Source organism: Protopterus annectens, chromosome 3.part0, assembly GCF_019279795.1.
Source record: "Protopterus annectens isolate FY-2018-M chromosome 3.part0, PAN1.0, whole genome shotgun sequence".
NCBI lineage: Eukaryota > Metazoa > Chordata > Ceratodontiformes > Protopteridae > Protopterus > Protopterus annectens.
In genome coordinates this window covers 811,267,044-811,283,999 of record NC_056731.1, presented here as the reverse complement: position 1 = coordinate 811,283,999, position 16,956 = coordinate 811,267,044, and the positions used below count along the sequence as shown (strand labels likewise).

Genomic DNA, 16,956 nt, shown 5'->3' with positions numbered 1-16,956 from the left:
CACCCCTTTGTTGTACAATTCTTTTAAGCTATATGCCTGCATGCTTGTTTTAAAGACAGTGATGTCCCTGTCAGTCTTTTACTCACTGTTCTCTTCTCAAGGACTATTCCAGTCCTTTAGAGCCAACTCTGTAGGCATATGAGGTCTATGTTAGAATGTCAACAAGCCAGAATGTCAATGCCCATAACAATGAGCCCATAACATAGAAATGGCACAACAGTGAAGTGCGATAAAAGTGACACTTAAACATTGCAAACACATTTTGGTACTTACGTATTATCGCAACCAGATTTGTGACGTGTGATTATTTCTGATTTATTCGTAAAACAATGTATATTAATGTGAAAAGGGGTGTGTAAAGTAATAACTAATATTCTGTCACATTATTTATGATATTGAAAGAGGACTAACGGCAAAACTCCTCTTCCTGGGTAGCATCCTTTTCTGATGTAACAATGAATAATGCAATAAACATGCTTGCTGCTTCCAAATCCGGTGAAGAAGGACCTGATTTTTTTAATTACATTTTGTAAATCTTTTTTATACAGCTTGTAAGCTGCAGTTTTTACACAAAAAGTAGTATGCAGAAAACCGAATAAATAAAAGTAATATTACAGCTAACCGACATTTTGTAAAATGCATGACTTGCAATTCTGAACATATTAGAAAGTCCACCGAAAGGTATTAAGAGCACTGACATTCCCTTGGCAAGATAGTGTGTGTGTGTGTGTGTGTGTGTGTGTGTCTTTCTGCTTATTCCGGTCAGGGGTCGCCACAGCGGAACTCAGGTCCGCTAATGTTTGGTAGTGGATTTTTACGTGCTGAGTTACCAGCCCTGATGCACAACCTTCAACTAAGGCACGCCCATTCACGCATGCCTCCACACAGAAGACGCTCTAGCTGAGAATCGAACGGGACGTCTTGTTGAGAGGCGACAACGCTACCGCAGCACCACTATGATGTGAGCTGTAAAACACAGGATCTACACAATACTCACAGTTACATGTCTTACAGAGCATCCAAAGTTGCGATACATTTTAGAATGTCAAGAAAGATTAGATTGGATAAGGATGAGTGTGAAGCAGCAGTCACATTAATTTCATGCTAAAACAAGTTACATCAGAAAAGAACGCCACCCTAGAATACAAAGAATGATCGCTATTCCTTTTCCTGCCTCACACACAGGGAGGCACACTAATAATTACTTCATACACCCCTTTTAAGGTTAACAGAATTTTTTTTGGCAAGCCACAACAAATTATCACAGGCTGCAAATCTGGTTGCGATAATACATAAGTACCCACATTTTTGCTGGAGAGCAAGCCCCCTGAACCCCCCCCCCCCCATGTATGGAGCTGTGTCACTCACACCCCCACTAATTATACACCAACTTCAAGACAACACTACAGCTAATAATGAGAAAACCCCAATCCCAGCTGCATCACCATCTTGCACTGTTACCCACTTGCAAAGTGCAATGTTTTAAGAGTCACTGTTATGGCACTTCAGTGTCATGCTGTTTCTCTTTTTTGGGCTTGATGTTATAAACATCAGCATTCTGGCTTGTCGATGCTCTAACACTGACCTAGACATAAATGTCCTGGATTTATGTCTATGCCTCTCAACCTCTTTGCACAAAAATTCTGGGCAACATCAAAAATAATGGAGGCCATTTATTATAACTCTCAGATTCTCATACTTGCCACATTTTCATTTCTGACAAAGCTGTGACTTTAACACTAATAATGAGTAAATAGATGTGATATGCTCAATACATATCTATGTTATTACAGTGCATTCACCCTGCAAGAAAACACATAATAAAAAGTTATAAAACTGTTATTTTTATTTTTATTACAAAGTCACATGGCAGCTATCTATGTACTGCATTACAGAAATATGGCCATTCACAAAAATCTTGTTTGCTTCCTGTAGAATGCGTATATGGTGTTTCCCCACCTCCGCTTCTGTCACAAGCACTGATGTAAACACCAGTACATTCAATGTTACAAAGGCCATGGGGTTTTACCTCTGTCCTTTGTCATTTCCACATAACCATGTTACGTGACACCTTTTTCACAGAGATGATACATATGCACTTCTGGTTAACCTATAAGATGCATTCTGAAGCTACAGTATTTTACAGTAAAGAGTACTTTGTCTGAGAAACATAAAAGCCAGCCTATCTTAAAAAAAATCAAGTGGGACAAGACTGCATCTCTTCAGACAACATGCAACTTCGTCACATTTATTTGAAAAACATGATTCATTAGTGCTGGAAACATGTTAGTCATGATAGTTTTTTTTTTTCACACTCATAGCTTCACCTGAAATGAAAACAAGTTTTCATCTTCTGACTTTTTACTACAAAAACAGCAAGAATTAAGAGTGATATAAAAAGAGCAGAAGAAGGTGATACATTCTACTAAAGACAGAATGAAACATAACAGACCATGCATTGCTTAACTTAGATGGATAGATAGATAGATAGATAGATAGATAGATAGATAGATAGATAGATAGATAGATAGATAGACAGACAGAGATATATAGATATAGACAGACAGTTATATAGTTTGCATTGTGGGAGCACAGCGAATGGAAGATGAGAATATACACTGTACACAGCATTAATGCAGCATTTGTACTGCATTCAAGATGTGAAATAATGCAGTTTTGATGGCTGTAAATGTCAGTTGTCAAGTAACTGTTGAAGATACTGGAACACATCATAGAATTCTAATCTTCAAGAAAAACTGTATCTAAAAACAAATCCAGACTATGCAGGGTTCTAAATGTGCAGTGATATGTTTGTCACTGCAGAGTTACTGGTGAACAGAGAACCCCACTACTTAATCCAAGAAGTTTATTGGCTACAAGACTTCATCCTGTTTGTGTGCACATAAGGGTACCCACCCCTCTAAAGCATTTAAGTTCCCACAATTAAGATAAAATAGTAATCTTAAACTACACCGTCTCTATATTCCAAAGTGTATCAGAAAGGCAAACCTTTTTAATCAGCATTCCATGATGGTCATCCTAGCTGCATTGCATTCAGATAATATTAATGTGCTGTCAGAATTGTTTTAACTCATTTGAGCCTATTACACCTGTTTGTATACTTCCAGTTCACACCCTTAGTTCCTTATGGCATCCAGACCTTTAGTGAGCTTGGCTTCTTTAACCAAGTGACTCTTATCAGTAATAATAGGCAGTATTAGAAAGTCCAATGATTTATTAACAAAATGACAATTAGATTGTTAATCTAGGATGTCCTGTAGTACATAAATTAATCACTGCTCATCACTTATTATTCATATTTTCATATTTATGTTCATATTTTCATAACTAAAAGTGCTGCATATTATTGAGGGGAATAGTGTGCTATGCCTTGGTGGGAGACAGAAAAATTCATAGTTAATGTCCATTTACATCAAACAAAACCTGAAATATCACTAGTTGTTAATAATTATGAAAATAAAAACTATTTATGTACTTAATACTTCAAAAACAAGTGACTTACAAACTCTTTCATGGCATCAAGTGAAACGTTGGATATTGTTGAAGAACATTGATATTTGCACTGTAAGTTGAACATCTTAAGATATTCAGTGTTATTTATACTGCTAGTAATACAATAAAGCATATATTTTCATATTTCTGTAAATATTTCAATAAACATGCACTCAAAAACAAATGTCTTGTTGTTGTGTGAAAGCTTTTGTCTGGTTAATCAAAATATTCTAACAATATATGTCCAGGTTGTAAGTTTTCAAGACATGACAATTTGTGAAAGTTTAGCAAAAAGTATAATTTGGGCTTTGAGGGCATTATAATCTTTATAGTATTTATGGAAAGACTATACATGCACTGACTCACTGTAAAGAATACTTTGTACTGATAACATTGCTGTTTGTGCAGTTTTAATAGCTTTTATTTTCACAAAATACTTCATTTGTTTACCTTCTGTGTTTTAAGTTTATTTTTCAAAAAAATAACTGGAATGCAAGATGTGTGTAGGCTGCTAAACTTGCGACATTCCACACCACATGGGTGTTAATTTAATTGAGCTGATTTTCCTTTAACTGGCAAGAAGCTGAGCTGAATACACAAAGCATGAGTGACAAGTGAAGAGGAAAACAACCATTTGTCAAGACTAACAGTTTACTTCTTCATGTCTGAAAAGTAACATTTAATAAGTAGCCTGCAGAAATGCATATCTTGCATATTTGGCACCAGAACTGAAAACAAAATATTTTTAGATGTACATTAAATGAAATGTTTTTTTTTTTTCATAGCTTAAAGAATTTCAAAAGTACCCTGTTAGATTTTCAGCATGCCAATTCATGACCCCACCACATGGACAAAAGTTGCACCATTTTTTTAAGTATAGCCTAGAAAGCGATTTTCCACTAAACAGGTAAGGAAATCTCCTTTGGGATAAAAAAGTATATTTAGTCCTGAAAAATGATGGCTAACACATTCATAAAACATTCCGAAGAAAGCATAATCTTTACTCTTCAGTCCAAAATACGTAAAAAAACTGCCCATAATAATGAGCCTGCATTCACAATATTAAAATTAGGCTTACATTTAGTTTGGGTTCAAAAAGCTTTTGCTTCAGATTTTCACTATACACTATCTTGACTTTTTTCTTGTCAACACAAGTAGAATAATTTACTTATCTTGTCCCAAAGCTTATTTTGCAATGAGGCATGCAAAAAATTAATATCACATTACAAATGCAAATGTTCACCTAGATATAAAAAATTGTAACTAACACAGTTGCAAAATTATATACTTAAAAATATTAGGCAGGCTCATGTTTTATGTGTCCTGGGCACTTGTGTCTTGTAGTTTTATTGCATATAACCCATGTATGGACTTGCAGCCTAGAGGACTATTAACCATTTGTGTCAATATGGCTTTATTAGTTATAGTGTCAGAGGACATGAAACCAACAAGGTACCTGTTGCAGTCATGGCAACGTGACACTATGGCATCGGCTGGACCACTTCTGACAAGAAGGTTCTTGACCTGTCATTTGATACAGTGGCAGACCAGGACAGATGTACAGAACAGAAGAGGGAGGGACTGCTACTTATTGTAATGTAGCAAAGCTACAGAAACTAATATCTGCATTGAATGAAACAGTGTATGTTTCATTCCTGTTTTGATAAAAATCAAACTTCTTTTATACCAGCAGTGATGAGTCGTCTGACAAGCATGGCAAAGTTGTGCACTTAATTCCAGTATATGAAATGGGAAATGCTGCTAGTATTCTCTCTCTCTCTCTCTCTTTCTCTCCTCTTCTTCTTTTGTCCCAATAAAATCCTAGTATGTGCATGCCAGCAGGCTTAACAATATAGCTGTCCTGTCCTGCAGTATTGTTTTTTTTTTTCTTCTGCATGATATAGAAATCACTGAATGAAACTTGGGCTGCAAACATTCAGCCTCATACATAAATACTCAATGTTCTGCACAACTATTTGAAGAAACAAATACTGCAACATAACAAGAAAACTTCTATGATCAGTATTCCAAACAACAGCACTATTTTCTTCCAGAAAGCATGTTTTTCGCACAGCAGAGCCACATAGTTAAAAAAGTCCCAAATGCTGCTTGCACTGTTTATAACCACCAAATTTTCCATTAATAATTACTGGCAAACCCATGACGATAAACACTGTTTTTATCACACTACAAGAATAAGTTTCAACTGTTTTATTCATGTTCACCTTTTTTTTTTTTTACTATAACATTTATTACAATGAAAACATGTTTGTTCTTTATATTTCTGGGACATAAGGTAATACTAATCATGAGACTACCTTGCATATTCAACAGTTAACCTCAGCACAGGATGTTAAAAAATGCAAACTGTGGCTGAATTTAAACTGAACTAACTGGCCATGAATTGCACTGCTACATGTAGGATGATGCTTGAAACAAGAAAATTGCAATTGTTTCAGCTAGATTGGTATGACACAACTGCTTTTGCTACACAATAAGCTTATTTTTGGACTGCATTAGTTGTGTTGTTTCAGTAGCTATACAGGTTGAATTTGGTAGCTTGAAATTACAATGGCTCTAAGTGCTCATTATTCTTCGACATAACTTGTTGATTGAAAAGGTGTTTCTTACTTTTATATCATTTGTTCTTGTGTTGGTTGGGTCTCTAAAACTGCTACACAAGGGAGGGATGTTACTGTGAATTCACTCAGTGGCAGTTAACAGAAAAGGCTAGTCAGCTGCAAGTATGCAAGAAGTGATATTACTCTGAACTGGAAATGTCATTTTCCTGAACATGCATTGTCCTCAGAGCTTCATTATACGCCAAAGGAGGGTATAGGTGATAACAAGGGATCTGCCCTCATAAATGTTAATGTTTTTTTATTAGTTGCTGCTGCTTATTTGCATTTTCAATAAAACTGTCTTTCATCAAAATGTTTTTTTCATTTTGTTGAATTTCAGTTGGTTAAAACTAATTGCTTTGTTTCTATGTCTGAGGCTTGCAGTTAATTGAGTTAGATCTACTTTAATAATATCTGAAAAATGTATATAAGTATAAACCATTTATTTGTGTGAGTTTGCACTTAAGGAAATGACACTGTGACATGTTTTTTCTGACAGGTTTAACTTTGATGAGAAAGCAAAATATATTTATATATGTGCAGACGCGGACGTGCGCGCGCGCGCACACACACACACACACACACACACACACACACACACACACACACACACACACATGCCAATATACTATTTTATCTCCTTTGGGGAAGTTATCAAGATTTTTATAGTTGTAAAACACCAGTTCCTGTTCTCCTAGATACAAAATATCCCTCCCAAAGAAGGTACCAAGACATCTTTTCACTTTCCTCGGGCCACACAGTACACATATGAGGCTAATTTATTTAAATTTCCACAGCTTTCTCACTTTAATAATCAGCTCCATCATTGTAACACTTGAAACAGATGTTTTTCTAACAAATACTGATGTTGATACAAACTTGATAATACAGTCTATGTCCAAGTACTATATTTTAAATGAATTTGAATGTTACAAATGTTCATAGCATGGAATACATCATATCTGAAGAATGCAGCATTAATCTGATGGTGGCTTAATTTTCTAGCATATGTAACTCTTACTACTTTTTTTATCAAAGTGGCAGTTTTTCAAGACTTACACTACATACCTAATCTGACTGCCATAAGAAATGCAAAATACCACCAGCTATGACCAACTACCTAATTATGGCAGATAAGTAAAAAACTTAACTTTTAGTTAAAATCTTCAGTTAAAAAACAAGCCACTGCCTCATTTTTATTGCAAAACATTTTAACTGAAAGAGAAGCAAAGCATTTTAAGTCTAATTTTAGTTTACAACTCATCCTTACTAGTGCCAGAATAGACACTAAGAGGTGACCATTGTCTGGGATGCAATGCATCCCCCAAGCCAATACCGATGGACCTACTACACATCAGCAAATCACTCAGAAGTACTTGCTCTAGTGATCTAAACTTCTTTTGCAACATCAACAGAATGGTGTGGAGGGACAGGTATATCTTGCAGACGATGACATTACTCTGGAACAGACTCCCCATCCACGTAAAACAAAGATCATCCCTGTCCATATTTATGTGCAACTTGGATTTATGAGTGAGTAGTAGAACATTTACTACAGGACTGCCCCCTGTACTTCTAATGGACAGGGACAGCTTCTAAATATGTTATCCTATGTAATGGTTTCCTCCAATTGTGCATGGTATGATCCCAGTTATTCTCACTAGGGGTAATACATAATTGTCAACCATTAGATGGATAAGGCCAATCTAGCACCAAACACGATAGGTTAAATTCAAGGACCACAAAAGGAAACTGGCTAAACTTAAAATGGCCTGCAAAAGTTGCTAACCTATTACTTATGTATGAACCTATAAAGCATAACAGTTTGTTTCTGGCATATTATAAAGCATTAAATACATGCATCTTCTGGTGTATGAATAAGCATAAGTTACTTTTCCTGGCTGCATTCAATACATGGTTAGAAAACCAAAACTGCCAATTTTAATTTCCAACTTTTCTGTCATATATGGTAAAGAACAGTTATCTTAAAAAAAGCATAACATGTGAGGATAGATAGCCACAAGCAAAGAGTGATCAGATATTAATGTGGCTCCAGGTGACCGCAGGCAAAAAATGGACAAAGACTGGAGTCTGAAACATCAGATGCAGTGGCTCTCTGAAACAAGGGGCACATGTCAGTAAACACAATAGGGAAAGGTTAAAGGACTATGGCAGGACATTAAGGAATGGTCTTGAAAAGCATGATGAAGGAATTGAAAGACTGAAATTTGTGAAAAAGAGGAAAGGGGCATGAATAAATGGGACAGTGAAAGTGGTCCGAAGGAGGTAAAGGAAGATGTATAGGAAATGGACAGAGGAAGAGGTTCAGGGGAGGACTATGGCAAAATACGAAGGAAGACAGCTAGAATCATATGAAATAGAGAAAGCTGACAGGAAATGGGAGAGAATGACAGAAAAAAATCTTCTGAGACACAGAGAAAAGAAGGAGGTTGAAGTAGGAAATGGGGACTAGGTGAATCATCGGTGGTATACGGGGGCAAGAGTATCGTATGAAATAAGAAAAAGGTCTCATCATGAGAGTAGGCTTGAGAATAAACAACGAACTTAGACAGATGCAATTTCATCGAAAGAGGGGGTGGTACCATATTCACCAGTGCTATGGGTGGATAGGTTTTTAAGGCCAGAGGGATTATATGCATATGTCCTGAGAAGACATTTGAAGTACTAGGAAACACTTTGGCAACACAGTTCAACAAATCCTTTCAAAAAGAGTTTGTACATTTGGACTGGAAAATGGCAATGTGGTTCCTTGTGTAAGTGGGGAACAAAGGGAGACCTGAGAAATTACAGGATGATTTTAAATTCCAGCCCTGATAAATTCATGGACAAGATCCCCTGCAGATGGCTAGTGTAATTTCTAGACAGCAGAGGGGTAAGGCATGAAATTATATAAGGTTTCAGTGAATATACATCCTGTCAAATAAACATAAGGTATTTTTTCATCTGGGTGAAACAAATAGTGGATAAGAAGCTTATGTAAGTAATTTATTTTGACTTCAGTAAGCTATTCTGTACCATATCAAACATAAAATGTACACCTGACCTGACAGGGATGTTGGTGGGAGATACGATGATAAGCAAGGTGGAAAAGTACATAGTAAGAAAGAAGCAAAAAATGACATTGGGAAAGAATACTTAAAATAACTGAAGTAATCATCTGAGGAGTCGGTTTTGGCCTAATGTTATTCAACACCTTAATCTCAGAAATCAAACTGGGAATGAAGAACAGGGTAAACCCGCTACCTGACAACATGAAAATGGGGCAAAAGGGGCTGATGAAGCTAAGTAGAAAAAAACAAATGATAATGTAAGTTAAATACATGCATGCGCAAAGAAATGTACTCTGAAAGCAATAACTCCTGGAAAGGATATGAACACGATGAGGTATTACTGACAATGCTAAAGAAAGTCTTAGATGTGATGGTTAGAGCTAAAATGAATGATCAGGAGCAACATAAAGGTGTGATCAACAAGGACAATAAGATGTTGGCATTTACTGCTTAGGAGTCTGTAGACAATCTAAGGTAATCCTACCCATGTACAGGGCAATAGTCAGGCCACACTTAGGTCTGCTGTGTTCATGTCCAGATGACTTCAAAAGACTGAGAGATAGAACTGCGGAGAGGACATAAATAAATCAACAAGAATAATACAAGAGAAGAGAAGAATGGACTTTGAAAGGAGGCTGAGAAGTTTGGGTCTACACGTTATGTCATATCAAAAATGGAGGAAAGCTATGATATGGTACACAAAACACTCAAAGGGCAGGTACATGGGATGGGTTAGTACAGAAGGATAGAGGAGTTAACAGGAACTCACCCCCTTCAGATATAATGGTCCAGGCTTGGCCTTTATATTAGGAAGTTCTCCTTCTCAGATGGAGTGCAGGATTACTGAAGCTGAGTACCAGATAACATACATAGCTAACAGCAAATTATAAGACTTAAAAATTGCATGAAGACAGGGTAGGGCAGGAGCTGAACAACAGTCAGCAGCAAACTAAAAGATTCAGAAACTACACAGATCAAAGATCTCCTGCTGCCTTATCTGTGTACCTATATATGGTGTATGCTGAGATAGTCCCCTCATGATTTTCTGAATACACTTGTATTTTTTTTCAAAGTATAAGTGCTTGCATTAGTGAAAGTTAAAGACTATCTTCTGAAAATGCAGCTTTCTCAGTCTTATTTTATCACAAAAAGGAGAAAGGCAAACACTTTTTGTTTTGTTAAAGGTAAAACAAGTATTTTTGCCTTTTCTCAGAGTAATGACAACCTTAGTGGTGATTACAGTAAGTAGTATGGGAGTTGGAGCATACCTTTCACCTGTCCAGATTTTTGCAGAATGCTCAGATTTTTGCCTTATATTTTGGTCTGTTCCTCATATTTGTGGTTTTCTAGCAACTCGGTGAGGACTGAAGTTATTAAATTATGACACACATTTGAGTTCCATATTTTACATCCTTCAGAAAATGCTTTCTTACACAAATCATGTTATTCTAACAATATTCTAAGCTTATAAGAGCAATATTTAAAATCTGTCCCTATTTTGGACCTTTGGCACCCAATGTTTTAAGCTTTGTCCAGATTTATTGTGCTAAGACATTGAGAGGTATGGTATGGAGTACAGCTAGTGCCAGATAAAGTGATCTCTATATAAAAAACATTTGTTTCACATAAATGCCCTGCTACAATTTTGCAATGGCCATTGTATGTAAGTATTGTGAAACCTTCAATTTCTTTGCAGAATCATTTATTTCACATGTAGTACAGGCATCACTATAATCTCTGATATGCTACCACTTAGACAAGGAAATTTTCATTTTTATTTATCTTCAGTCAGGTTAGATTTGTAACATTTGAATGGGGTATGTATCCTGGAATAATACTCAACAGCCATACCAGAAATCAAGAAAAGGCACAATATTTTTCATTGCTCGTGAAATGTACCGATCCATGCAGCCCAGGAAAAGTATTTATCTGAGCTGTTCTTCTTACAGATAATGCACTCTCAAATGAAACTACAAGTCATTTCCTACCAAAAAGATAAATTGTCGCCCTGTAGCTATGTAATGTACCTCTCACTATTTTAGCAAACACAGAATTAATTTGACAAAACCTGGAACACAATGCACAGGGACTGAAGCAACTAAAAATCACAGCATTATGTTTAATAGCAAGAATAGATGACCATACAAAGACAAATGTGAATTCTATCTTGTATACAAAATAACTGAAAGCATATGGGTATTTCGTAGTCATGTACACTTTTTTAGCCAAACAGTAAACTAAAAGAGGCAAGATGGTATATCCCAAAAGATCTGCATCTGTGAGATGCACTAATTATATAACACATTTACAGGCCTGATACAAGACCATAGCTGCTCCTCTATTAGGAATCCCTTTTTCATTTCAAAAGAAATCAAAATGTTCAGATGACAATACATGTCACTTAGGAACCTACTATTAAACATACATATATACCTCAATATAATTTCCCTTGAGTCTTGCCGATACAAAGCAGAAATAACATTGCAGTTTTTAGTTTATTCTAAATTTACATGAAAACCTTTTGGTCTTTCAGACATGTAAATACTTTATTAAAGGTCATAGCATCTACAAAAGAAAAAAAAAGCACTAAATATGCAGGGAGCTACTTGGCAAAGGAAAATATACAGCAAATGCCAGAAACCTGAGATTATGTGAGTATTTTGGCAAGACTAGCACTGATGCCGTTTTCATTCCTGACATGCTAGATTACTAAAACCACTGCTAGCAGCATGAAGCAGGGCAGTTTGAGATCATTTGCATAGGAAATATCTTAGTCACCAACAGAAATTCACATCTGGTGGAAAGAAACTTACTGCATGGTTATACAATCTTTTGGCTATTCTGTGATGATGTGCAGAAAAAAAATTTTCCAAAACAGCCCTGAGTGAGGAGAATAATGATAAATAAATCACAAGTGCAGATTGTAAGTACTGTTCTAGAAAAACAGCTGCAGTTACATACAATAAAAAAATATATACAAACATTGGTACAATCAGTTCAGTTTTGTCAGTTTTACAGTCATTCCCCTAGATCACAAATAATTCAATTAAATGGAAGAGCAAAACAGATGTCCATGATCTTTTCTTCTCTTGCTGAAAGATGAAGGCAGTATAATTCTTGGCATGCAGAAACAATATGGGTTTCTACCTGTGTACCATTTATTTAGCTCCCTGCCGCCCTTTTGGAAACACATCCACTTACGCTGATCCAGACAAACTTGAGAGCTGTACTGATTGCACTGCCTTACATTTAATAGAGTTTCCAGTGTCAATGGGGCTCCTACTGGAGCCTTTCCTTCATTCCTGAATGGAAGAATGGCGGATAGATCTGTGGTAATCTTCTGAACTACTTAAGTGATCTGGTAGATCATAGCCTCTTAAATAGTGTCCACTGTTGTGATGAGCAAAGTTAAAAAGTTGTCTTGCAAACACGGGTTCAACCTAGAAGTAAGATAACAGCCAGGGTTAGTTATTATGGTCAGAAAAGAAGCACTGTGATTACACAACATATGATTTTAATTCCAACATTTGTGAAACATCATTTCCAAAGTTCCCCAGTTTCACAGTTGCAAGATCATATTTTCCCAGAATGACCTACAAGACGGATAAGGACACGTTCCCAAGTATTACTGAAATGAACACCTGCTGTACAGAATTCGCATTTAAAATCTTGTCAACAACCTTTTTTCAGTAGCATTTAGGCAGCAATAGGAAATTAAATAATTAGTGTATGTTTGGTCTACATGCATTCTAATGCTTTAACCATCTAACTAATCTAAAATCAGTGTAGCCTTATTAGCAAATGAAGCACAAGTTTATTGCTTCTTTTTTGACATCACTGTCTTGTTGCAGTTTTAGAATCACAACAGGAGTCACAAATATTTATCACCTGTAGCTAAAAAATGAAGTGCTTTCCAAACGTGATCTGCAAAAGGACGAGCACTAATGTACCTTACAGCTCTGTACGGATGACACTCGAAGCCCTAGAAACAGAAGTTGTAGGAACAGTAATTTAGGACAACCACTTGTGACAATAAAGCCACTTGATAAGCAAGCATGGGGTTATATCTTGAATGCACCCAGATGAGCTCTAGACAAGTGGTACTTAGGTCAAATGCCTCTTCAACTTGGGTGTGTTCTTGTCAGGGTATAACCCACACCTCAGATAATATGGACACCTGAAACGTGCATAAATAAACTGAAAGGAATCTGTCATCTATCATCTGTTGCAGAGAAATGAGAGAGAGAAAAACAGACACAAACACGCACAGGCATGCAGCTGTTTGTTTAATGGTGGGGTGCTACAAATGCTGTAACTGCATAACTACAGAAACATTATGCAGCTCCTGTGATATGATGTAATCAGCTCTGCAGCTAAATGGTCAGCAAAGAAAGTGCTTTAGCTACATTTAGCTCCATTTTCATTGCTGCATTGCAATTTCCTTTTCATTTTCTAGCAGAAGGAGTTATTTTTCTGTTGCGTAGACTGTCTGAGGCTATCCCACATTTAGGGAAAACCTAAAGTAGTTTTTATACTGATCACTGAAAATGTGGCTGCGATACAAGGAGGCACTCCTATGCAGTTTGCTGCTGCCAATGGATCATCAACATATACATGAACTGCTACTAACTTATGAAGATACAACCTTTGTTTAAAAAAAAGATGGCATCTTAAGAGTGTAGCAACACTTACACTGTACTGTGGTGTCAGCAATAAAATATGAATCCAGGTGTCTGACATGTGTTCACAAACAGTTGAGATGTTCCCAGTGGTCAGAGGTTAACATACAAATGCAAAGTCATTTGGAAGAATTAAATACAGGAAAGACATTTGCTTTATTGCTGCTGTAATACTTCTCTGTAATTTTTGCCAATACTGTGGGTGTGTGACATGACTTCTGTAATACATTATGGGAGAAAGCTGTATGCCATCCAGGTGTTAAAAAAGTTGTTACACAACAAATAATGTCTAGCATGAATAATAGCATCTATATTACATAATCGAACTTTTAAAAGTTCGAACGTCATATGATCAAACTTTTGAAAGTTCGAAAATGTAATAAAAAAAAATAAACCAAAGAAAAAACCTACAGGAACGGTTTAAGCAGGGGGGCAGGTGCCCCTACATCCTCCATATTGGAGACTTTGCCACCCACACCCCCACTGTTTAAATATAACAACTCTAAGATCACACTACAGCCCAGAAAAGGGAAATCTTCCCATTCTGCACTGTACAGAGATCTCCGTTGAAACGTTCAAACTTTTAAAAGTTCGATCATATGGTGTTGACCATATAACGTTCGAACTTTTAAAAGTTCGACAACATGACATAGACCTGAATAACAGCATACTGTGACCTGATGTTAATCTTGTGTGGGTAAAAATGTATTAGTTACGCCGTTTCTAAGCAAATAAAGAAATGTTCATTTTAACCAAGCAGTAAAAAGAAAACTGAAGAGCCACATTTTACCTGCAAAAAAATCTAATTAATCCATTCTGATTATGTTTAAGAGCAGCTGTTATAGTGAAGTAATGTGATCCATTGAATCTTGTATTTGCATTTTAATTATTCATAAGGGTATAACTAATTATGATGTCAGCAATTAATTATGGTAATATGGAGGGTTGTGAGGGTATTTAATGGGTCAGTGTTTGTGTAACTGTGATTCTGAAGAAGTTTTTTATTAAAAGACGAAAGCGCTTAATCCATTATTGGTGTGAATTCTGAGCTGTCTCTTCTTGGTGGTTTATTAGTTTTTATGTGGTTTTCTGTGGTGCTAACAGTTTACTATGGATAGAAGAGATGATGCAGATTCACCTTTATTCAACTCTTTGGTTACCTCCATTCAAACTTTAAACTCTATAGTCAGCAACCTAGTGGTTTTTATGGAAAGGCTGACTCAACAACAACAACAAAGTGACAATTCGCAGGCTTTTTCTTCTTCTCAGCCTAGGCGAATTACTAGTAATGCTGGTGATGATGTTTTTAACACCACTGATATCATACTGGCTCAATGGCAATGGCAACAGACTGAAGGAGTGACTACATCAGGGCTAGATGAGGAGCGGACTTCCATACATCCGGGCAATGCTAGAACGCATACCTCCTTTAACGGAAGACAAACGCTTACACAATGGCTTCAGGGAGACCGTGAATGGCATTGCAATTCACCTATTAACAGGAACTCCAACGGTTCACTTAATGAACATCTTTCTTCACTTGAAATGTATATTTTTGAGTTTCGTAAACTCCAATTGGAGAACAGTTATCTCCGAGAGTGTCTACGCCGAGAACAGGTTCCTAAAGGACTCCGGTTATGGCGTTACCCAACTGGATTACTTAAAGATTCTGAACTGCATCAGGAATTGTTAAAACTGTTTAACCAGCATGGATGTGGACTCTTGGACTGTCTTGTGAAAGATAATGATAGAAAAATGGTAATGCTTAATGATAAAATATTACACATTAATAATTGTATTCAGTCAGACTTGTTGTTTGATTTTAAAAAGACACAATATGAAAACATTTTTAAAAGTGTTGATTTACATATTGCAGAGTTAAAAAACAAGAAAGAAGGGAAAATGAGACGGGACGAAAGGGATTATGCTGAATGTAGAGCATACCCCCCCTCCCCCATTAAGTCAGAACAAGCGTAATAATTTCAGCAATGAATTTGTTAACAGTGACAATGGTCATAATTATATACCTAATGAGGAAAGTGAATTTGTCGCTGACCCTTTAGAATTCCCCCCTCTGAGGAGGTCAGAACGACTAAAGAATCAGAGAGGGGGAATGAAACAATATTATCAGAATTACAGGGGGAATGTCAATATGTATTAAATGGGCCGGTTTCTCTTGACAATAGCATTAACCAAGAAACAACATTTCCTAAGATTTTAAACAATAAGAATGCTGACTTTAAGATTTATAACTATAGTGATGTTTGTTTTCATGATGATACTGCTGACATTTTTGAGAAAGGCTTAACTTTTGTTCCAAGTAGAAAAGGTGGCCTGGATGATGCTTTAATAGATCTGAAGTTATATACAAGAAAATTGAATTTTCAATTTTGTTTTAAAAACAATGATTTCAATACTAATAGTACAAATATATGTAAAAAATCAAGTTCCTACAACCCTCCCCTCTGTCCAATTATACAGAAATTTGAGAAGATGTGTGAACTTGACATTCGGTCATTGTTTAAAGTAAGAGGGGAGTTACAGGCTGAGATGAATCTAACTAGATTTGAGATGGAATTATTACAAAATGTGTGTGCTAATAAAGCCATAAGAATTATGAAACCGGATAAAGGGGGTGGACTTATCATTATGGATAGAAATTCATATACTGACAAAATGTTTGGCATTTTACACTCAGATACTTATTGTCAGATTAGTATCAATGAGAAGAATATTATATATAGAAAGGTTGATTTAACACTAGAAGAGTTACTTTTGAATAGACAAATTACATTAGATGAACATTCCTTTATGGAAGTAAAATGGCCAAAAATACCTACGATCTTCGGTATTCCGAAGCTACATAAAGACCTTGGTAACCCCCCTTTTAGACCCATAGTCGATGCAAAAGCATCAAAAACATACTTTCTTGCAAAATTTATTGACACACAACTTAAAAATATTCTGGGCAATTGCCACTGGATAGTAAAAGATTCTTGGGACCTTTTGAAAAAGTTAAATAAGGAGTTATATAATCATAACCTTATTTTTGTAACAATAGATGTCAAGGAT

The 16,956-nt window shown here is 36.1% G+C and overlaps 1 protein-coding gene across 1 annotated transcript in view; it reads right to left on the bottom strand.

Annotated features, from left to right (window-relative positions):
- Nucleotides 1-11,522: 11,522 nt before the first annotated feature.
- IRF4 (interferon regulatory factor 4) overlaps nt 11,523-16,956 on the bottom strand; it is a 60,725-nt gene continuing 55,291 nt past the window's right edge. The window contains exon 9 of the mRNA XM_044065153.1: nt 11,523-12,645. Coding sequence (XP_043921088.1) covers nt 12,502-12,645 — 144 coding nt within the window. The 3' untranslated portion in view covers nt 11,523-12,501. The remainder of the gene's footprint in view (nt 12,646-16,956) is intronic.